At 45.5% G+C, this 23,112-nt stretch overlaps 1 protein-coding gene across 5 annotated transcripts in view; it reads left to right on the plus strand.

The window, feature by feature from the left end:
• CACNA2D3 (calcium voltage-gated channel auxiliary subunit alpha2delta 3) overlaps nucleotides 1-23,112 on the plus strand; it is an 891,383-nt gene that overhangs the window by 644,929 nt on the left and 223,342 nt on the right. For 4 of the 5 annotated variants that reach the window (XM_035723841.1, XM_027586868.1, XM_035723840.1 and 1 more), the window contains 3 exons: nucleotides 8,323-8,394; nucleotides 9,682-9,762; nucleotides 18,666-18,740. The exons of the other annotated variant lie outside the window; for it this stretch is intronic. In XM_035723841.1, coding sequence (XP_035579734.1) covers nucleotides 8,323-8,394; nucleotides 9,682-9,762; nucleotides 18,666-18,740 — 228 coding nt within the window. The remainder of the gene's footprint in view (nucleotides 1-8,322; nucleotides 8,395-9,681; nucleotides 9,763-18,665; nucleotides 18,741-23,112) is intronic. 5 annotated transcript variants of the gene reach the window in all.

Here is a 23,112-nt window from a genome sequence, read left to right on the forward strand (position 1 = left end):
TGGTGATGGGTATTAAGGAGGGCACGTACTGATTGGAGCACTGGGTGTTATACGCAAACAATGAATCATGGAACACTACATCAAAAACTAATGATGTAATGTATGGTGATTAACACAACATAATAAAATTTTTAAAAAAAGAAGAAAGTCATTTTGAGATTCTCATACAGATGTTCCAACATTATCCAACACTGTCACTCACAAAGTTGTCTTCAGGTTGTTAAGAAGAGAAAAAGAAGACAGACAAATTCAGCAGTTGAGTTCATACAAGATACAAAGTTCCAAGAGGGAAATCTGTTTACTTTTGTATTTAGACAACTTAAAATACAGTAACTCTCATAAGAATTCAGGTTCTCTAAATCTCAGATGCAAGTAATAATGATTCAGTAAGAAGCAGAAATGTCTTGGCTAAAAGCAAAATATCACTTATGGAGCATTCTCGAGAACTGAGTGACTGCACTTTACCAAGACAATCAAATGCAAAGCGAGGGGAAATGTTACTTGGAAGATTTACTTATTCTTGTTTCTTCTTATTTTCCACTGCTACTTTGTTAATGCCTTATATTATTTAGGATTCAGGCATCTTCCACAAATGTTGAAAGATGCCGGTGCAAATGAGAATCTAAACAACGGTTGGTGTTCTTAAATTGTCTAGATTTTAAAAGGGTAGCAGTTCATCAGAGTAGCATCATAAAAGGCAGATAATTCATATTGCTTACATTGAAAGAACCAGCTCTTCAATTAAAAATAGTAATGCCTACTTTTTCTAAACCTCTTATATAAAGAACATCTAAAATACTGATAATGAAGCATAATATGTTTAACTCAGAATATAAAAACTTTATTCTCATAGCATTTTCATGTCAAAGTATTACCATAGTTTGTTTAAAGGACTATTTTGATCTTTATGCAAAAAGATTTGTTTGATTAGGATTATTATTATTTTTTAAGGCATTAATATCCATTGCAAGAATATGCTGTTGGGTGATTTTATTTATAAAATTCTGTTGGTAGATGAAAATTCATGGGGATGTCCTTTTTATTAAAATTTTCAACCATACAGAAAAGAGATAAAAAAAAAAAAAGATGAAAGATACACAGATACACTACCAAAGGTGATTTAGAAATCTTTTGACTTTATCACTGGAACAAGCTATTCTTTCTCTCCTCATTTCAAAGAGGGTTTTTAGGTTATTGAACAAGTGAATTTTTAAATATGCATATGTGTGTAAAAGCCTCTCATTTAAAACTGACCACTGTTGAAACAGCTAGTAAATTTCATGATTATCACTAATAGTTGTGGAGATCTAAATGAGAGTAAAATTCAGAGTCAGACGATATTAACATCAACCAAGCAGACAATGCTGATACTGTGCACTGATACTTTTCAAGCATAAGATGCACCAATAGGATTTAGTTTCCACGTTTCAGTGGCTTGCACCTGTTCTTCCTCTGGAGAGTGTCTGCATCTCCAGCCAAGGAGGTGTCTCCAGGACAGAAAGTTAAGGCTCATCATTGAGTATGGCTCTTACTAGATTTCTTTCCCTGATCTCTGTTTAATATTGAAGATAAGGATGTTGGGATGAGGGAAGGAGTGGGAAAACTGGGGGAAGGGCCATAGATAGGCATCAAAAGGGTAGATATAGAGGACTTTTTGGTCTGGGAATAGGAGACAAGGTCCAGGGATTTGCTCCTGTGGAGGGTCTCTATATGGCCATATACTCTGCTCACATCCCCTGTTCCAGGTCTCTGTTTCCCTGCTGTACTCCCTGGTGCTCTCACTAATTTGCAGAGTGTTATTCTGGTGGCTTTCTACTGTCAGCCCACCCCTTGCCGTGGAGTGTGAAAACTGAAGGACATGGCTGCCATCTTGTTCCCATTGCCCCTCATCATGTGCTACCAAAAGAATGGCCCTCGGGGATTCCCAAGTCATTGGTAAACTTAAGCTCATGGAGAGAGGAAAGAGAAAACCTTCCCCTTCCCGCACTCCTTTGTCACATTCTCAGATCCTGCACACCTTAAAGAATCAATCTACTTTCAAAATGTATCATCTTCTATTTAAGGATGTACACAGCTGTGTTTTTTCACCTCTTGGTACTATTTTTTTTCCTCTGTCAAGCTACAGGTTATTAAAAGAACCATGAGTTTCTATAGCCTGTCTTTGCTCCCACTGGGTGGGGAACTAAGTGACATTGCCTGCCTTTTAAGTACATTTTTATTGGTAAGGCTATCCTCTGGAAAAGGCTCATCTCCCAGGACCTTGTACCTGCAATTCATTCCAACTGCCACTAGATGGTGGCAGTGCCTTTTCATGGAGTGCAGGTTGGTGTTCATGCCAGGTGTTGGAAAACACAGTAGAAACCCAGCTGTGTACTCACAAATTATGTACACATGTATAAAATATTTATGTATTATGGCATACATTTATATGATGTGCTCCATTAACACAGTTAGTATGTTGATTGACTTTAATAAGAAGAGAAAAACATATAAACATTAAAAGGGGCAACATATAGAAGAAATATAATCTTTGAGAAGAGTTGGTGAGTTGGCCTTTATTCTTGGCTTAGAGCCATTCTCTTCCTGAGCTGGGTTCCCCGTTTCTGCACAAACTTCTATTTGAACCCAAGCCTCCAGGGCTGAGCAGTGATGGCAGGAAGCTCTGCTGAAGACCACCTGTCAGCCCTCAAATGGGCTGTCAGCCATGCTGCCCTTACCTCGTTCAAATGCCTTCTGAGGGCCCGGCTCCAGCTCACCTTCTTTCTCAAGGGCTTGGTCCTTACCCCCAGGGGCCTCCAGCTACAGGGGACTCAGGGTCCTGCCACTGGTCCTGGCAAGCTTCATGTGAATGGAGATGTGAGGGAGGCAACACAACGGGTGTCTTTCAAATTGGAGGCTCCCCAGGCATCCCTGTAACCACAACTGGTCCCAGTGGAAAGGGCCCTGCCAGGTCCCTGGCAGTGCCCGCAACCCGTCTCCCTTTCTGTCCTCTTTCCTGGCAGGTTCTTGCATCTCTGTCAGAGCAGACTCTGGCTCTGCAACTTCTCACTCAGGTTCTTTTCTCAAAGCAGGCTATTCGTTATCAAAATCTATTCATTATCCAAGTTTTACACAAAATCCTAATGACAATAGTTTTGATGCCATCATAATGAGTCCTCATTTCCCCCAGAATACTGCCCACTGCCATTCAGTATTTGGGTACTTTAGGGATACCTAAATTTCCTCCCTTGTGGAAAGGACGCACAACCACTCATCTTGAGGTTGCTGGGGCCGTCCTCCCTTTGGCCTTTCCGGCCTCAGCAAGGTCTCCCCGTGGGGGTTGTACAAGGTACTTGGGACCACCTCAATGGGTATCTAGAACTACCTGGGTAATTTATGGTCAAGATGGGCACTTGGGCAATTCAGGATTCTTCTGTTATAAGAGTTACAATTCCAACCCTTGCTCATTTGGGCAAAAAGAAAAAAAAAAAAAAAACATTGCCTCAAGGAACCCAATAATGGAAGCCCGCTTGTGTGGAGTTGAGCCTAGGGATGAAGGCATCCAGGGACTGGTTCCCTCTGTCCCTGTCCCCCTTCCTCACTCCCTCTCCCTCCCTCCCTGCCCCTCCTTCTCTCCCATCACACACACACACACACACACACACACACACACACACACACACAGAAACACATTTCTTCTCCTGTCTCTGGGTTGACGTTATTTTCCCAGTCCCTTTTCTGTGGGGCAAGGACTTGGTTGTCAGGCTTACCTTCTTCTAGTCGTCCGCAAAGGGGAGTGGAGAGTTTTTCCTATTAACTCCAGATGGGGGGGAAAAAAAAAAAAGCAGGTGGCCTGGGCAGGGGGTGTGTGATGTGTGTGTGTGTGTGTGTGTGTGTGTGTGTGTGTGTGTGTGTGTCCCTGTTGGCTCAGCCTGGGTGTGATGCCCCGTGACGTGCAAGATGGGAGAGGCTGGGAGAGGCTGGGAGAGGTTAGTTGCCAAGAGAACCTTGTGGAGGAAAGGGATGAAGAGGATTTCTCTAAAGAAAAGGGGTAATATTTGCACAAAAAAGGGGCGGTGGAGAAAAGTACTGGGCAGTTTTTAAAAATGTCTCCCCCTTCATTGTTCCATTGATTCGTCTTCTTAAGTTTAAAGCAAATGGATGAACTGCTCTGCAACAGGAACTTGTCCCTGCCGTCATTACACTGTTTTTCAGGAAGCATTGTGAATCTGTCACAAAAACCCTGACAGGTGTCAGTAACTCCTGGATGTTTTTACTTTAGTCTGGGGTAGCCCTGAAGAAGATGGCACCTCTGCTCACGTGATTAGGGCCAGTGCGCCCGGCCCGGCCAGCATTTCTCCCTCTGTCCTATTGCTTTTCTGTCTCCTCGGGGGGACTTGGGGCTCCTGGTGTGTAAGACCTGCGTCTCCTGCCTGGGTGTCTTCTAGCACATGGCATGGAACTTGGCACAGAAGCTGGTGCTCAAGGAATGTTTCCCAAGGGAGTCAACAAATGATAATGACTAGACCAGCAGTGCCACTGGTGGAAAACGAACCAAGCATCAGGAGTAGAAGGTTCCCTGGCACCACTGCATGTAACTCACACATGAGTCCAAATGCATATTCATACAAGCCCACATGCATGATTAACTTGGGAAGCTGACAGGAAGCAGTCAATCTGTTGAGCAAGTTTGCGTTTTATAAACCAGATGTTTGGTATTATTATTCATCATTTCCTTTGATACCAGAACAGTCCCCGTTATGTAGCATAGGAAGAATAATATACACTTATTATACAACAGAGCGCCACAACCAACCATTTCGGAGGCCTGTTCAAAGCCTGGGCAAATGTAGTTGAATGGCAGTTCATTTTAGGATTCCCACTTGGACTTAAGTTAATAGGATTTTACCCGGATGGACCATGGTGACCTCCCTCTCCCATTCCTACCCTTTGGAACGTGAATGTTGACTCTGTGTCTGCGTTTTTCTTGGAAGCCACGTGTATGAATCATGAGCAGCTTTTGCCTCAGCAGCTACTACAGGTTAGGGGGCAGAAGAAAGCAGGGACCCCCTAGCGTGTGGGGACAGAGGGAGTCTGGCCACGGTTGGCTCCATAACTCCTGCTTGGTGGTCTAGACACAGCGCCTTTGCCCCTGGCTGCTATTTCCTATGGCAGGAGTACAGAAAGACTTTTCGATTGTAAAGCACTCACAGTGCAAATTAACTTTCAAGTTGATGTTTCTTCTCCACAAAACGCTCCAGATTCACAGAACCCAGATCTGTGAGACTGGGAGAGATGGGGCTGGTGGGTGCAAAGGAACATCTTAATGTCACGCCCTAATACTCCCAGGCTCCAGCAGCCCTCGTGGCCATACTGGTGAGCTGTACACATCAAGAAGGCTCCAGGTTAAAATGCTGGCCAAGCCAGCCCAGGTCTGGGCCAGAACTGCCCCAGGAGAGAGAACATGTCCTCCCAGCACAGTGGCTAGACCGAGCTCATGGCAGTGCCTTTGTTTACCAGAGGCTGGTTAAAAAATGAGTGGTTTCTGCACACATGCAACATTATGGGGATTTTTTTTTTTTTTTTTTTTGTAAGGTAATGATGGGCCGTAATTACTTTTGGAATTAGCCTCTGAGTGAAGTTGATACTATATGCTGGCTTAATATTTGGAAGTTAGTTTCCCATGATCTTGTATCTGTGCCAGAATGATTACCAGTGACTTATAACTGAGTCCTACTGGTTGCAGGAAAAAGCCTCATTTCTCATTATTGTCGGTGCTGTGTTTTGATTTCATCCATGATACATGTTGGCATCGCTTGAAATTTTGATTTGAGTTGCAAAGTGGAAGTTGCCCGGGGTTATGGATCAGCTCAAATCAGTTTTCTGTATAGCGTTGAGGATTAATCAAGGAGTCGGGATATGGGGAGATCTCCAATCCTAAGAGAGGTGTTTATGTGGGTTGGTTCTGCCTTTGAAAATGGCCTTCCCTACCCCCAATGGTGGCCATGGGATACTTTAAGTATTTTTAGCAAGATGTTGGAACCATGTCTTCACAAACTGTCATTATCATCTCATGGTTAACATTATTTAGTTATTAATATTATGATGTAGTAGTAAGTTTGTTGTCTTATTCTCACACCCAAAATAGGCTGCCCCAAATAAGAGATTACATGATTAGCACGTGTATCACTCAGGGCTCTCCAGAGAAAGAGAAGCATAGGGGATAGATACATTTTTCTTTCTATCTGTAGTATATATATCATACATATGGAGTGGGGGAGAGAGAGCGATTGATTGTAAGGAATTGCCTCGCACAGTTGTGGGGGCTGACACATTGGAAATCGGTAAGGTGGGTTGGCAGGCTAGAAGGTCCAGCAGGAGGGGATGAAGGCAGTCGGGAAGCAGAATTCCTTCTTCTTCTTCAGGGACTTGTTTTTTTTTTCTCCTAAAGCCTTGAACTGATTGGAGGAGACATACGCACATTATGGAGGGTCATCTGCTTTATCAAAGGTTGCTTATTTAAATGTGAATCACATCTAGAAAGATACATTCAGGACAACATTTAGACTGGTGTTTGATCAAAACATTGGGCACCATGGCCAAGTTGACACATAAAATTAACCATCACACCATAAATTCCCAGCCCTTGAGTGAACGTGTGATTCTTGCCTCATCTTGTTAGTCATGGAGGAATACAGGTCCACCTTGACAGAGATGGCTAAAACATGGCGCCATCTGTCTCTGGTAGGAGCCCTTCCCTATGCCTACAAGCTTCTCTTGAGCTATCATGAGTACTGATGGTAGAAAGGATTGCCCTATAATAATGCTCCTTGAATTTTAATATGCATACTAATTATTGAAACATTCAGATTCAGAGGGTCTAGAGTGGGGTTCAGGATTATTCATTTCTAACGCAGTCATGCTGCTGTTCTGTGAACCATGTTATACCCTATATACCTGTAGCTTGAAGAATCCATTGAAAGAACAAGATGGGTGGAAGATGGACTGAGTTTGATGACCTTTTCTCCAAAGGCCAGCCAGTCCATGGAGACCTCAGTCTGTGGGGGCCCTTAGGTTTTAGAATCTTCTCTTTAAAATGCCTCTTCCCAAGAAGATTGAGGGAACAACACCTGATTTTTGTATGGAACTAAAGCTATGGAGAAGTACTCACACAATCAGAAAACACTGTCCACTGAAGATAGTGGATTCTCATTCACAGATGGTTTCATGTGAGGCTAGAATGGGCCAACTAGAAAGGATCTCTCTCCCACCAGACTTGCTATGGTAATTTTGGTCCCTGTCACAAGTGTCACATGCCTTGGTCTCACTCTGGACTCTGCTACTTACTAGCCACATGACCTCGCAGGCATGGAAAAGAAACCAGCATCTTTTGAGCACATTCTCATGCCAGGCACTGTGCTGGGCAGTTTCACGTTTTATCTTCATGGCAACAACGCTGGGGAATAATTGGCATTATTTCCTATGAGGATATGGAGGCTTAACAAATACAGCTAATAAAGATTCAAAGCCAAGGTTGTCTTGGACCCAAGCCTACTGTGGTCCTGGACTGTGTTTCCCCATTTGTTATTGGGGCAGAGTAGGGTTCCTGCCTATCTCCGAACACTGTGTGAAAAGCAGATGTGATGCTGAGTCTCAATGCATTTGTATGCAATTCAGATGGTCCCAGAAGTGTATTGTTTGCCCTCCTTCAAGGGTTGTTATTCCAGGAGAAATATTTAGCTTCTTAGCAGTGATTTTAAGGATCAGATGATAAAGCTATTTGTTGTGTTTTGTTTTTGTTTTGTTTCCTGTCTGGGGCTGGCACACAGAGATGTGTAGAGGTACCAAAAGGCCTTGACTCAGCTACCTCGGGGAGAATAAATGATTCCAGATTCCGTTGTTTCCAGCAGGGCAGGGGCAACTCATAAAACCCCTTATGCTCATGTTTTCTGATCCTCAATTTTCAGATTAAGGAGAAGCATTGGTATTGCACACAAATGTCTGCAAAGTAAAAGGATAAAATCAATCTGTGGTCATAAAATGAAGTGAATCACTAAGATCCAAACCAGGCTTTCTTTGAACCCAAATGGCTGATTGCAGTAACAGATCAGCTGGACTGACTGATGGCAACTGACTTTGTTTCCCCAGCCATGGACTGGGATCCTTATCTGCTAGTGAGAGTAGAGGGATGTCGCACTCTCTTCTAGGTTACCAGCCTGAGTAGGCAGTGGTCCATTCCCAATGGCCCTGGTCAGGAAACTATGAGCCAGTCAAGGACCATGGCCACCAGCCATCTGTTGTTTCCAGATCATTCCCGGGTAACTGACTTTTCTCTCCATCCAGCTTGCCGATGATCAGGGCCTCGTCCTGATGACCACGGTCGCCATGCCTGTGTTTAGTAAGCAGAATGAAACCGTGAGTACAGCAGCCATGTTCCTGTGTGATGCTAGGAGGGTTGCCATCTCAGACACCCTCTGACTCAAGCTCTGGTGACCTTTCTTATTTATGTTAAGTTAGGATGGGGGATCTATCACTTTTCCTCACTTTTAATTCTGTTGTTAGAATCACGACATCAAGAATAGACGAGCGGACTTCTGGGAGATGTCATGTGACAGTATGCAGCACTTTTCCCAAAATTAGTTGTGAAATGACCAATGGAAGGCAAAACCCAGAGAGAATCCTTGTGTGTGATTGGATGACCCCTCCCCGATGTATAGCGACCAGCCCTGTGTTAGTTTCCTTGGGCTGTGGTAACAGAGGATCACAAATATGGGGTGACTTAAAACAATAGAAATTTATTCTCACAGTTCTGGAGTCTAGAAGCCCAAAATCATGGTGTTGGCAGGGCCGTGCTTCCTCAGAAGGCTCTAGAAGATCCTTCCAGTGCCCGGATGTTCCTCGGTTTGTGGCAGCTCTGCCTCCATTTCCACGTGGCCTTCTCCTCTCATGGGCCTCTCTGTCCCCTTATAAGGACGCCAGTTGTTGGATACAGGGCCCATCCTAAATCCAGGATGATTTCGCCTCGAAGGGATTACACGCTGTTTCTAAAAAGGGTCACCTTCTGAGGTTCCAGGTGGATTTGAACTGGAGAGAAACAATGGACAGTAGCAATTTGTGTCTTCCTCCAGGAGGTCTTTCTGACCCCTACTGTTTCAACACATCACGCTGACTTTGGAAACTGGGACCCTCCCTGGAGGCCTATTCCTTCACCTTGGTCCTTGGTTCCAACATGCTGCTACAGGTGTGAGAGTTATTCCATCTTTCCCCCTGGGCGCCAGATGGCAGTGGAAATTGAGAGAGCAGTTAGGCTAAGTCTTTCCTGGAGAAAGCTTCCATAAAATAAACTGGTTAATGCTCATAACCCCTAGCTGCTAAAACTTTTGTGCTTCTACACGTTAATTTTGAATTTTCAGGAGGGAGAAGAGAATGTCTGGTAGGGCATCTTGGTATGGGTGTGTGTGGAAAGGTACCATAGTGAGCGTTTGGCCTGAGAAGCTACCATTTGTGTCCAGCAATATTTGCAGGTTGGGGTGGGGGATAGAAGAGGGGCCTCGTAGAAGTCTGGGTTAATCCTCAATCTCTGGAAGCTTCGAAAAGGCACCAGACGGTGACCTGTGGTGTGTTGGCTCCTCACTCGATTCTGCTTCTTCCAGCAAAGTAACTCATTATTGTTGTTGTTGCTTACTGTTTGTTTCTCAGCAGAGATCGAAGGGCATTCTTCTGGGTGTGGTCGGCACCGATGTCCCAGTAAAAGAGCTTCTGAAGACCATTCCCAAGTACAAGGTAATGCGTCACCTAATAGTCAAGGGCCAAGTGTCTAAGGTACTTTCACAGTCTGCCATAGTGGTAATAAAAACAGGAAGGAAAGAGCCCCCTCTACTCTCTTCCTGGTAGGAAGAACAGTAACAGTTGCGGCAGATCTGAGTAGGTCTACACGTGCTGCCCAGGTTTTTATGGGTCCATGGGAATCTGTATGTTTATGCAGGTCTACACAGGTCCTATATCTCTGATGGTCTTCTAAACCAGTCCTAACTCACCCCAATCTGAGGATCCCCTAAAATATGTTACTTCTTAGCAGGAACCCAATGAGGCACAAAGAGAAATGGTCTCTGACTCTATTGCTTGAGTGTCCCCTCTATCTTGGAAGGTAATTGTGTACATACCAATTAATACTCTTTTCCTAATTCTAAATTAAAATCCACTAAGACAATCGTAAGTTTCTTCTCTTTAACTCTGGGTGTAATCAAGGGGGTGGAGTAGGTAATTCTGGAACAAAATTACCAGCAAGCCTTAGTGGGCCACTGCTTTGGGAGCCTCGACCAGCATAAGAGCATGGCAAGGTGAGGGAGCACAGATGGAAGGGACTCAGAACGGGGTGGACACGCCTGAGCCCTGCTCTGCGTGTGAGGCCAGCCCTACCTCGGGGAGAGAGGGAGGTCACGCTTGCCCCTTTATCCGGCCCACACTGCATTCCTGGCACTCCGTTCCCAGCACTGTTCCTTCAGTTCATTTAGTTCTTCTACATTTGGGACAGAGGTGGCTCTTGTGGGCCATCCCAGTGCTGCCACCCTCAGCCAGGCCTAACTCTGTCCCCGTGAGAACAGGCATCCCCAGCTCCAGGTGACTTCCCAGCTGTCTGCGGACTGGATTCTGCCCCATCTGGGGCAGGCGGGCCCCACACAAGCATCCGCCCCAAGCTGATGGACGGCACTGGCCCCTGCGCTGATGATGGCAGAGGGGTGGCAAGTCTCCACGAAGGTGACTGGTCGCAGTAGCCATCTTGGGGTCCACGAGAATGACATCAATTGGTCCTTATGTCCTCTGGCTGCTCAAGGTACACTGCTGTGGTTAGATCAGCACTTGAGTGAAAACAGAGCAATGGACAGAGCACTGGACATACCAGGGGCCTGGTTTCCACCACAGCCAAGCTCCAGGCTCCAGGTCCTTTCAAGCCGTGTTGTCCTAACTCAGCTTGTCCTCGTACCAGCTGCACCTTAATGAGCTCCCGTAACCCCGCCTGAGCAATCACATGTGGAATCATAAGTTGAGATGTGATCATTATATTTTTCTGATACACAAGTTAGCCAAGGGGAGTGACATGTCCTTTTAAAAAGATGACCCAGAGAGGCCTTGAACTCCATATGGAAAACTCTCAGTTGTTCCCTGTGGCAGCTCCATGGAAGAAAGTCCCCTGAAGCCCCACCACAGCAGTGCCTAACTGCCCAAGAGCTGGCTCTGTGTGTATGCAAACACGGGGGTGCAGGGGAGGGGGGCAGAGAGCGGCCCTGCTCCTGTCCTGAGAGGCATTCATTGGATGGACACGGTTCCCCTGACTGCACAAGGGTAGAAACCACACCCGTGCCCTCTTCCCCAGCCCTGGGCAGACTGGCTTGCCAGTCTCTTCTTTGGTCCACTCTTGGATGGATCAGGACTCCCTTTGCCCTCATCCGGAGGCAGGAAAACTCCTTTGGGCCAGGAATCTGAGATTGTTGACTGGCTAACAGAGTCCCCTTCCTTACCACCTCCTTCCCTGACAGGCTGAGCCTGATTCGCCACAGTTGTGAGGGGCCAGGGACCTTCTTGGGCCTCAGCAGGAGGAAGACAGTGTGGTTAGTGCTCTGGAAGCAGATACGCCAGGATCCCAGCTCCAACACTGAGGAGCTCTGAGTAGACAAGTCTCTCAAAGCCTTAGTTCTTCTCTCCAGTGGTGATAACAATATGGTTATCTCATATGGGCATGAAGAATTGACCGTTATCATTAATTGGGAACAATGGGAACACACTGGTCAAGGAGGCAGGTCTGACGCACGGCCTCCCGGTCTTCTTCTATATGGGATACTGCCAGCAGAGCGCTGTTGATACCTTTCCCATGCAGCTTCAGGCGCCTGTGGCCTTCACACCCACTGAACCCTCGCTAAAATGGAATGCCCAACCAAATCGTGTGAACCGAATGACTAGGTAACCACACTCTGGGATCCTCTGCCACCTTTAAAAATGGGGTTTTCCAAGAGTTTTGAAAGACACAGGGAAAGGCTTATAATACAAAGTCATATGCAGTAGGCAGTTGACAACAAGGGCAGGCTTACCTTTGGACAGGGGTCAGGACAAGAGCAAGCCGATGGCTCAGCCCGTCACCAGGCATCCTGGCAGACTCTTATCTGAGCAAGTCAGCTGAGCGGACAGCTGCGGCCAAATCGGGTCAGCCCTCAGCGGGTTGGATGCAAAATGAGAGATGCATAAAATGGCTGTTTACAAAAGCACCATTTTGTGGTACTGGGTGGTGTCTCGTGGTGTATTATTAGCGGATGACATTTGCCAGGACTAGGCACTGTGCAAAGTGCATGACCCACATCATGGTACCAGGTGCCTCTTAGATAAGTGCAGTGCTGTTGTATCCATTCTGCTCCTAAGGATACTCAGGTTCATGGGGCTTCTGTCCACAGAGCTCAGGGCCACAGCAATAGGAAGTGGTGAGTATGATTTGAGCCAGGTCTGTGTAACTCCTAGACCCCTGTGCTTAAGGAATATCTCAGCCATTCACATAACACTTCATGATTTGTTGCTACGCTTATGTACCATCTGTACCATTATTTACATAATAGTTCATTTGTAAAGCCAGTGTCATCAGCCACTACAGAAGAATTGTAAAACAAAACAAAACAAAACAAAACATTAAAGAAATAGTATTAAATGATGGCTTGGTAATCTAAGATTTTGAACTTGAGGTCTGTTCTCTCTTTTTTAAGGTAATATGAAAGGCAAGTGTTAAAGATATACTAAGTGGAAACTTTCTTTTTAATATAATTGGAAGGATGGAAGAAATTTAAAAAGAGCTGGCTCTCACTAGTGATCCTGGCTAGTAAGTTCAATACCAGGCCCACATGCCACCTAAAATCATCTTGCTCTCCATTCTGGTTTTGTTTTGTTTTGTTTCTTTTTTTTTGTTTTTTTTTTTTTTAAGAAAGTCAAACAGTGCATGGGAAGATGAAGGATAGCTGAGGAGTGAGCACCATGGGGATTGTTCAGCCTGGGGCAATGGGCACCCCTGCCTTCTGGGGCTCCTCTCAGCACAGACACCAGCACCATGGCCACCATCCAGAAGCCCAGGGCTACCCCTACATAATGGCCCAGGCTTCTCAGAGTCCCTAGAGGGTCTGACTCTTCCCAGCACCTTCTGTCTGGCCCTTAGCACCTGCTCCACCCCTAGAAGAGGAAACGTCTTTGAACAAGCAAGGCATGTCTGTTCCCATATGCTGATGCCATTTAGCTGGTAAGATTAGAAAGCCACCTTCATAACAAGAGGAAATGAACTCTGACCTAAAAAGAACACTCCTGGTTGGGTAACTGAGATGACAAAGGCCCTCTGTCCTCCTGCCACCCTGGGCCTCTGACAATCTGCTTCATCCACCACCAAGGCTTCTACAGCTGGGAGTTAAGTTTCCAGAGGTATGATAGGGCAGCTGGCTGATCTTAACCCACATAGTCAAGTGTTGGAAACTGTGTAGCTCCCCCAGGGGCTGAAAGCCACGGGAATGAAGGAGGGATTTGAGGCCCCTAAAGACAGTGGACCTTACTTGTATTGAAATCCCCAAACCCAGATGCCCAGAATTCCTGGCTCAGTGTTGAAGAAAGGGCAGCCCATCTTTAGAGAATGTTTCCAAACATTTCTTAAGCCTCTTATTTCCTATGAGAATATGTAGAAACTCAAGTACAGGGCCACCACTGGATATATGCCCAACAATCCTGACAGGAGGAACATGATAGGAAAGGGGTAATGACGACCCTTGTGCATCTATGTGTCCTCAGAGTTTCCTTTACCAGGCATCGTGCTGAGCTCTTTACAGCACTGTGTCCCTTAATCATAGGTGGACGCTGCCATCACCCCCATTTATAGCTAAGGAAACTGAGGCACCCAAAGCTTAAATAGCGTGCCAAGTCTCACAACTAGCAAGCCAGGGTTTTAGCTGCTACTACCCTGAAGCCATTAGGAACAATAAATGGCAGTAATAATAGTAGCAGTTGAAATGATAGTTAAAATACTAAAAATAATATGAGTTAAAAATAAGACAATAAAACATTCATTGAGCTTTTCACTGTGTGTTTGGTATGGTAAAGGGGTTTTAAAGGCCCCATTCCCATTGAATCATTACTATGCTTCCCCTGAATTGGGTGTCACTCGGCCCCATTCTTAGTTGAGGATTCTTAAAATAACTTTCTCAACATAACTCAGCTAATCAGAGATGAGTGAAATAAAGTCTAACCACAGAATAGAGGACGATCGGCTACAGAAAATTCACCAGCGGTGCCTGAAGTAGAGGCATTTCTGCTGCATGCTTCCCCGCAAGGGTCAGGCTGGGAAGTGGAAACACAGGTATGACCTACCTGAGCCTGAGTCGGCCCTCCTCTGATTCCCACAGAGAGACTTGGGAAACGGGGTGCACATCAGCCGGGGACAGCCACAGCTGAACAGGCTCTTCTCATCCAGGAGAAGAGCTCCAGGGAGCCGAGTGTGGATCACACCGCTCCCTCTTGATTAACACCTTGTAAAGATGAGTCAGCTCTTGGCTCTTGGGGTTTTCCCAGAAGATAGAATTCTTTCTTTTCCCTTAGCTTCATAGATTTTTCCCACAAGCAATCAGACTTCCTGTAATTTTTATTAAGAATTCCAGACACCCTAGCAATAACTTCCAGACACCATAACCTCTGTTAACATAATGAGCCATTTTATAATTGGGTTCACTTCATTAGCCCAAAGGCTCTGCACTTGGAAGGGAAGCACCTCCTTCCCTGGGGTGTTGGACCATGAGGATCCCGGACTCTAGGAGAGCATGCTTCGGGATGAGGGCCCTTTGGGCAGCCCCAAGTGCTGGAAGGCCCTGTGTCTGATTTGTTCCTCTTACTCCATAGGACTGCACGGTAGAATGGACAGGAAGACTGGATCTAGTTCAGATGAAACAAAAATTAGAGATTTCATCAGGATACTGATGTGTGGCCAACAATAAAGGTTGGGCATTGTCTTACTGTAAGCTTTTGGCTTTCTGAGAGGTTCATCCACAGAACGCGTTTTGAGGCTTACTCAGGATTTCTCTTCTTACGTCTCCATTAGGTTATGTCCACATGCCACCAACCAAGCAACAAAACATTGTGATGTTTTGTTCTCCTGGGAAAGACTTTAGCCAGACAGTTTCTGAATGTCAGGATGACTTTCTCAGGTACAGCCTTGCCAAGGACCCACTGTGCACCTGCTGTGGCACATCACCTTCCCCTTTTTGGCTCATTTGTATTACTTACTTTAGTTCAAACTTTAAAGACGAACTAGACAATATTTGGGTAAAAGTCTTAAATACTCATGAACCTTACTGGAGCACGTGCCGTGTGCCAGATGTTATGCTAGGGGCTGTAGAAGTCAAAGATGAGTGAGATGCTCCATGCCCACAAAGAGCCCATTGTGATGGGGGAGGCACTGCCTCATTGAGAACAAGGCAGAGGAGAGAAAGAACCAGCGAGGGCTGAGAGGCAAAGAAGTAGGTGTCCCATTTTCATGCATTAGGGTGAAGGTAGTAGTGGAAACATTCTCAAGGTTTTATGGAAACATGGTATGGAAAGGAAGGAGCAATGGGGAGAGTCAGCAGAGACTTTTTATGGGACATTATCCCGATGCTGAGCTTATAGCATGGGTGAGAATTAACTGGGGAAGATGGGAAGGAGAGGTGCCCTAGACAGCTGACATTTATGAGTAAAGGTGTGGGTGGGAGAGAAAACTGCAAGGGGGTTGTTGTCACTGCCATGTACCCTAAGAAGCATTGCGTGGAAGGACATAGAGATGGGTAGGGACCAGGCCCCAGGAGACCTGATGGATAGCCCTGGGAATTTTATCTTACACATGAAAGAGGTCTTTAATGGTTTTATACGGGGGAGCTACAGGGTCACAGTTGTTTTGACCTTGATCAATCTGGAGGATAGCTTGGTTGGGGCCTCTCTTTGAGGCACGAAGAGCAGTTAGGCCCATTGTGGAAATCTATTACATTAAATCTACATGGATGGTGGGGTGGGGAAGCAGCAATGAATCTGAGTAATTTCTGCCAGAAAAAGTAGTGATTACTTGGATTAAGAAGTTAGGGATGAAAGAAAGAAAAGTCTAAGGCTGATGCTCTAGTTTCTAACTTAAGAGTCTGGGTGGATGGATGGTACTCCCACAGAGAGAGAGGAGCAGAAAGAGCAGCACCCACCATGTTGGGCTGGGCGAGTCTGAGGCACCTGGGGGATGTCCAGGTAGAGATGCCCTGGACACTGTTGGACACTTGGACCTGCCAATGAGGGGAGAGGCTACAGCTGGAGCACAGACCCAGGGATCAGCAGCATCCAGGTGCTTGCTGAAGCGTATCGGGGAAGAGAGCCAAAGCAGACAAAGGGCCCTGGGGATAGAAGCTTGGGGGGAAAAGAGTGCTTGAGGGTGGGCGGAGAATGAGGATCCTAGAAACAGAGGATACCCGGGTGTATGGGGCCTGGAGGCTGAGGGCATTGAGAGTGTCAGGAGGGAGGGCAGTCGGCCAATACAACTGGGAAGATTCAAGAGAGCTTTCTGTAGGGCAGGGCCAGCCATCAGGTGGCCAGTGGCCATAGTAGAGAAGGGAGTTCTGGTGGCTTCTTGGTGGGGGGCAGGGGCACAGCAAAGGCAGATTCCGGTAGGTGGCACCAATGAGCAACGGGAGGCGGGGAGAGCCATTGGACAATGAGTGGAGGATGCTGGGTGGGAAGTCAGCGCAGCCTTTGCATTCCAGGGAAGGAAGCAGGGTGTAGGTCCGCTGTGTGGGATCTGGGCTCAAGTCCGTTCCCCTCATTGTTTCCCACTTCCCCCTTCTCCACTTTCTCCCTTCCCTGCTCCTCTTCCCTCCATCCCAACCACCAGTTTGACCACATGGTTTGACTTCGGCCATTGTGGAGGCAGGCATGAAATAATCAGTCTTGCTTGATGGATATCTTGATTCCTTATAATCAACCTCACAAATAATAGTTGTCATTTCGATTAGTACCATGCAAGAAAAGCAGAGTTTAAAGAGAGCATATACAAGGAGTTCTATCTTCTTCTGAATATTACCTCCTACAAGCAAACCAAGAACTGAAGTAACGTGCGTTAGAAGGCACTGAATATATTAGCTGACTATAAAATATCACTTGTTTGGTCGAATTTTGAGTTTGCCTTTCCAATCAAATACCACTTTTGTCTTTAATGGAAAAAAGTCAAACTCCCTGAGTCCTTTTTGACCCCTTGAGTCCGTATTAAACTGGGACATAATAATGGTAATTAATTCAGTGTTGACTGTGTCTGACATTTTTCCAAGAGACAAGATGAAAGAGACGATATACATCTCAAAGGAAAGGAAATCTCTGGTTTATCTTTCACAGAATAATGAAATATACTTTATCATTAGAGTCTTGTAGAATCTTATTAAGACTTGCTGTGCAAGGTAACTCCAGGAGAAAATGTCTGTTGCCCTTGACGACCACGTGCATATTTGCTTTATGTAATGCAAGGGAAACTTTTAATTGTCGGTGTTAAATTCTCTGAGGTTAATTCCACATCACCTTGACGTTAAGCTAACAAGCAGACAGGGTCATTCGTGGTTTGTAAACTCTGTTGTCTGGATCATTTAATAGTATCATATTCAAAAAAGTGAGCGGCAGAGAATTTGAAAGAAAAGGAACAGTAAGGGCTCAGAACTATGAAATAACTTGTCGGAAAAAATAGAGGTTTTTTTTTTTTTTCTTTCCTCTCCCCTTTCACGACTCTGGCAAAGTGGGTTGCATTTTCTTTCTTCAGAGAGAGAGATCAGTATGGGTTTTATGCCAGGGGCCATTTTAATACATGAATGATTTGTAGGTAAATTTATTGTAGCCAATGGGTGCAGTCAACTGTGTAATAGAAATATTGTCAAAAAGCCGGGATTATTATTTAAATAAGTGCAGTGTTAAATTTGATTACATACTTTTTAAAGCTAATAAAACATTTCATTGCTCTCAAACTATTTCCCATAGTCCCATTTAGTCAGAAAACATAAATTAAGTGAGGCTCTGCATAGAAAATGACCCAGGCTCTGTGTCGATGGAAGCATGCATGGAAAAGCTTGGCAGGATATAAAAAGGGGTTGGCAGGCTCCTTTCTGGGCTGGTGGGGACACTTTTATCCTTGAAGAATTATGGAAAATGACTGCCTCGTGCATGCTCGAGATGGCCCCTATGGGTGTGGACTTGTAGGAAGTCTAGATGTGAATCAGAGGAGGCCTCCCCTTTGCTCCCCTTATCATGGGGAGATGGAAGACACCCATGTGGATAAAACTCTGTTTGCTTGACAGAGGGTCTTACCAGAAACATCAGCTACTTTCTTTAAAAAAAAAAAAAAAGGAATTGTTTTTGTTTTAAATAAATCAAAGTAAGGCCCTTGGATGCCAACATGGGATGTGACATTTTAAATTGTGCTATTTGCCGAGCTTATCCTGTGACAGGTCTTCATTTCTACCAAATGTCAAGGATCAACGCCTTGCATTCATTTTAATGAAATATTGTGCTGATAAGGGTTATGAATGCCAAGTTTAAGCTGTAAATTACTAAATGTCGGGCTGCTTTACGCTTTGTGAATCCACCAGGGAGCCAGATAATGAAGGTTTCTTTCTCACTTCTTCTTACAGTTAGGGATTCACGGTTATGCCTTTGCAATCACAAATAATGGATATATCCTGACGCATCCAGAACTCAGACCACTGGTAAGAGAAATGCCTGTTTCTATGTCTCTCCTTTTATGATTTTAAGAGATTTTCTTCGGTTCTACAGTGATGACACTTTGCATCGGTGTTTATTTTGAAAGTTGAATTTATAGTATTTTGACACATAATACATAAGTGATGTAGGATAAATATATTTAGTATCATTCTTTTGTATATAAATCAGTATATATCTATGTGCATTTTTTAATTTATTTCACATCTGCCAACACATGCAAAAAAAATTTAACTCCAGACATTTAAACCCATCATAATGGGTACCTTTATATAACAAACGATCTCTCACACTCCAGCGAGACCCACTTATTACAAGTTACATTGGACACAACAAATTAGACCCAGGATCCCTGGAAATTCATTACGGTGGGATTTGCCCCTGAATTCCATGGCCTGAGCTCAGTGCCTCCTGTGTTGAAGATATTCAACAATGCCTTTTTTGTTTAATTTGAACAGTGGAGATTTTCTCCGTTCCCTGCCTAAGCCATATCCAGTAGCATTGTTTGGTGACCTGATGTGTAAACCGTTTTCCTTCTGAAGTGAGTGGGGTCGGGCCAGATCCAGGACAGCCCCTGGTGTCCTTGTCCACCCTGCCTCCTGGGGAGAGGCTGCCTGGAGCACTGTGTTGAGGAGGGGTCCGAGGGGCGGCCAGGCTCAATGGTTGGGAAGCGCTGGGCTGCTGATAGTCTCCCCTGTGGACTCTGGGGGGACGTTGGCGGTGAGCGTGTTTGCTGTCTCTGGTCTAGTTTCAACGTGCTGAAAGAAGGACAGCCCTTTGGGTTTGAGTGTGTTTAGCTAATTTTACAGAAGATGTAAAGTCATAAAAAAAATAATACTGTACACTCTGCTTTTGAGAGTTAAGGAAGTGTAGGTGGTTTTGTATAGCCACACACACCCGTGTTTCCTTGCACCCACCCACCCCACACATTCTCGTTTCTTTCATCGTGATCAGAAAATAGTGGCTCAGGGTCTACTGGGCAAATGTTTGCTGGGGCAGCATCACAGGGACCAGTTTGCTTCTCCCGTGGATCCTTGTCTAGAAAGAGCTGGTGTTTGAACGGCATCATCATCCAACTTTGCTCTAATCGCCGTGCTATTTGTGGAGTCATGGCCATGTCATGTGGATCTCATATGCATGCTTTAAGATGGGACTTATGGTAATATTTGATTTCAACAATCTTTTTATCAGAAAAGGGTTGCATTAACTGGTTAGCTGATTCCAAACGTAACTCAGAATGATTGAAAAGTCTGATTGAAAAAGCTACTAATTTCTTAAGGGTGTTTAAGTCTAAAAATATTTTTAAGTCTAAAAAGCTTAACCTGTTACCCATGTCCAAGCCACTCGGGGTTGTCTGTTGAGGGTGGGAGGAATTACGTGTTTGTGGTGGAATATGGGCTCCTAGTGCCTATTTATTACAAACTGGAGTGGAACAGAGTCAATAAAACAATCAAACCTGGATCCTCTGCCCTTGAATGAATTAGCTTCCTATTTATCAGCTTTTTAAAAAGGAATGAAATGGAACCAGGCATCAGAAGTCACCAAGGTAACTTCTCTCTCTCTATAGCAAGGGAGATGAGCAGCCCCCACCTGCTCAGTTGACTCACAGTGCCTTCGTGGTCTTTTATATCTCCAGGTCATGCAACAAATGGCTTGTTTGCAAATAGTCCATCTGATACACGTTCCAGAGCTGTGGCCACTGAGGGGGCAGACGAAAGGCTTCTAGAAAAGCAGGGCAAGCAGCCAGCACCCATCATCCCATGACAGTGCAAGTGCTCACAAATACAAGTCCTTTCTGTTCTTCTCACTGCTAAAACACTGTAGTGAATGGTTTCACCAAAAGTGATGGCCAGGGTCAAGTTCCCATAAATGGGATGGCCCAGGCAAATGCCCCGGCCTCTCACCTGTGAAAATCCAAACCAGATGGACCACTTTGCAATTGATCCATGATAATAACATAAGGGGTGCACCTGGGTGGCTCAGTCAGTTGAGCATCTGACTCTTGGTTTTGTTCAGGTCATGATCTCGGGGTCATGAGATGGAGTTCCGCTTCAGGCTCCGCGCTCAGCATAGAATCTGCTTGAAGATCTTCTCCCTCTGCCCCTCCCCTCACTCTCTCTTGTGCGCACACTCTCTCTCTCTCTCTCAAATATAAAATAAATCTTTACAAAAAAAGAACATAAGGAATGGCCAGGCCGTTTATCAATCTCTGACCCTGATTTCATGAGGTACTTAGGAGTGGTCTGGAGTGATGCCAACCATTGAGGATTACATGAACGAACCCACCTGAGTGTGATCGATAAGTGGATGTGGACTCTGCCTTAAGTTTTATATTTTCCTCTTGGACAAAAGACAGCGGTGAAGTGGGAAGAACTCAACTTTAGCAACACACAGGTTGCCCTTGACTCTTGTCTTGCCATATCCTGTCTGTGTGACTTTGGGTTAGTCACCCAGCCTCTCTGAGCTTCATTTTCTCTTGGGATCCTGCCGTAACCATAACGTAGAGATCGTAGCTTTGTTGTCAGAGTAAATGGGATAATGCATGCAAAAAGCCTTGTGTGACAAAGCAGGCCCTGGGACATCATGGGGACAGTGGTGGTCACACCGGCTTCGTGTTTCTGTTATTTTGCTAGCTCTATCGATCTGTGCTCTGCTGCTATAAAGGTTGGAGGATGTTGTGGTGGTGGATACTTTGGAGGATCTAAAGGACACTTTTTGATGATTCGGTTGCTTCAGACTGCTATGATAAACGTTGGCGAGGATTGTACACACGCCCACACACACACATGCAGGCACTCACGCGCACACAGTGTCAGTTTGCTAGGCCATCTCTGGTCTGGAAGACAGGTAGATGACAACTGTACCATGAGGTTCTTTTTGAGCTCTCCCATGTGCGGGAACTAAGTTCGTTGTTGTTGTTTGTCTGTTTTCAAAAGTATCAATACAAGTAATAGTAAGAATTGTGGTAACGGAAGAGTGATAGGTCAGCTAGCTAAGCGTCTGTCCACGTGGATGGAACTCTCCTGGCGCTGGCGTGCACGAGTGGTCAGTTCATCTCAGTTTTGCTTACTCCCACAACAAAGGCAGAACGTTTTTCCCCTTCCTTTTCCCTAAGCACCAGCCCCCTCAGCACACAGGAGGGACTCAGGAGGTGAGCCAAAGAAGGGACCCTCTAAAGCCGCTGTTTGTTTCCACTTCTTTTGGGTCCTTCTGGAAAACGTTACTTGTGAGCTTGCCCTGGAAACCAGGCATCTGCACCGGACATCAGACTCCCCTGCTCAGACCCCTCCCGCACAGCTAGGGACAGCCAGCCGTGCTCCCCTGGCTACCTGGGGTGGGGAACCCTCCTTCCAACCCGACTCGCCTCTGTCCCACGCCCTCATGAGTCCTCATTATAAATGGACGTTGCCCTTGGTTCTGGCCAGGCCTGCCAGATTTGCACGGTGGGTGAGTGTGGGGTTGTGGCCAGCACCAGCACGGGAGGATGGCGCCAGCTCACTTAGAATAACTCCGCTTCCCTCTCCCTCTGCCACCGAGGCTGTTTCTTGCCCCTGCAGCCAGAGGAAAGAAGTGGGTTTCTTTGAAGCACAATACCAATATTTTTCTAATTTGTCCAATAAAATCTTTCCCTTGAACTTCATGTTTGGCTTGATTTTATCCAGTATTTTCTTTAATCTTGTGTGATTTGGGTGTGAATCATGAGGCGTCTCCAAAAACAGCTCAGATATAGGAGCCTTCACTCAGACTTGCTTTCATTTCATTGGCAAAATTGCCAATGAATACTTTTCTGTTGATAACCGGGCTCTCTTTAGTCTTTCTCCAAGTGTTTCTCTGTATCCTTGCTACCACCTTGTGACTTCTGGAAGACTGGCGTTCATGCAGCACACCTGGGTCCAGGTGCGCTGGGTCCCGTGCTGGCCTGGGGGCCACGTCGCTGTCTTCCAGTCCTTCGTCGTGTGGGAATGGGACAACATCACAGTAAGAGGGACTCAAATTAGACCTGGAGGAATGCTGTTCGAGTAGTTCTTAGACATCTGGAAGTTTTCTTCTGGATCTTTACCACCCTTTAACATTCAGGTTAAAAAATATTTCAAAGTATAGTTACTGTTAGATTTCGTTTTCTCGTGCTTTATTTTCCCCACGTCTTCCAAATATTTATGGATTTATTTTTCCCTAAAACGTGGAGCCCTGACTGTATGTCTTTTTCTCTTGCCCAACAGGGCATCGAGGGAAATAAAATTGGGAAGGTGCCACCATTAGCATGACCTGATTTTTGTTGAAATTTTAGTGTTCCATCTGCCCCTGCATTTTAGAAGGGAGGGTCATCTGAGTTGATTTCCTTCCCCAAGGAGGCCTGGA

This window comes from Zalophus californianus, chromosome 1, assembly GCF_009762305.2.
Source record: "Zalophus californianus isolate mZalCal1 chromosome 1, mZalCal1.pri.v2, whole genome shotgun sequence".
NCBI lineage: Eukaryota > Metazoa > Chordata > Mammalia > Carnivora > Otariidae > Zalophus > Zalophus californianus.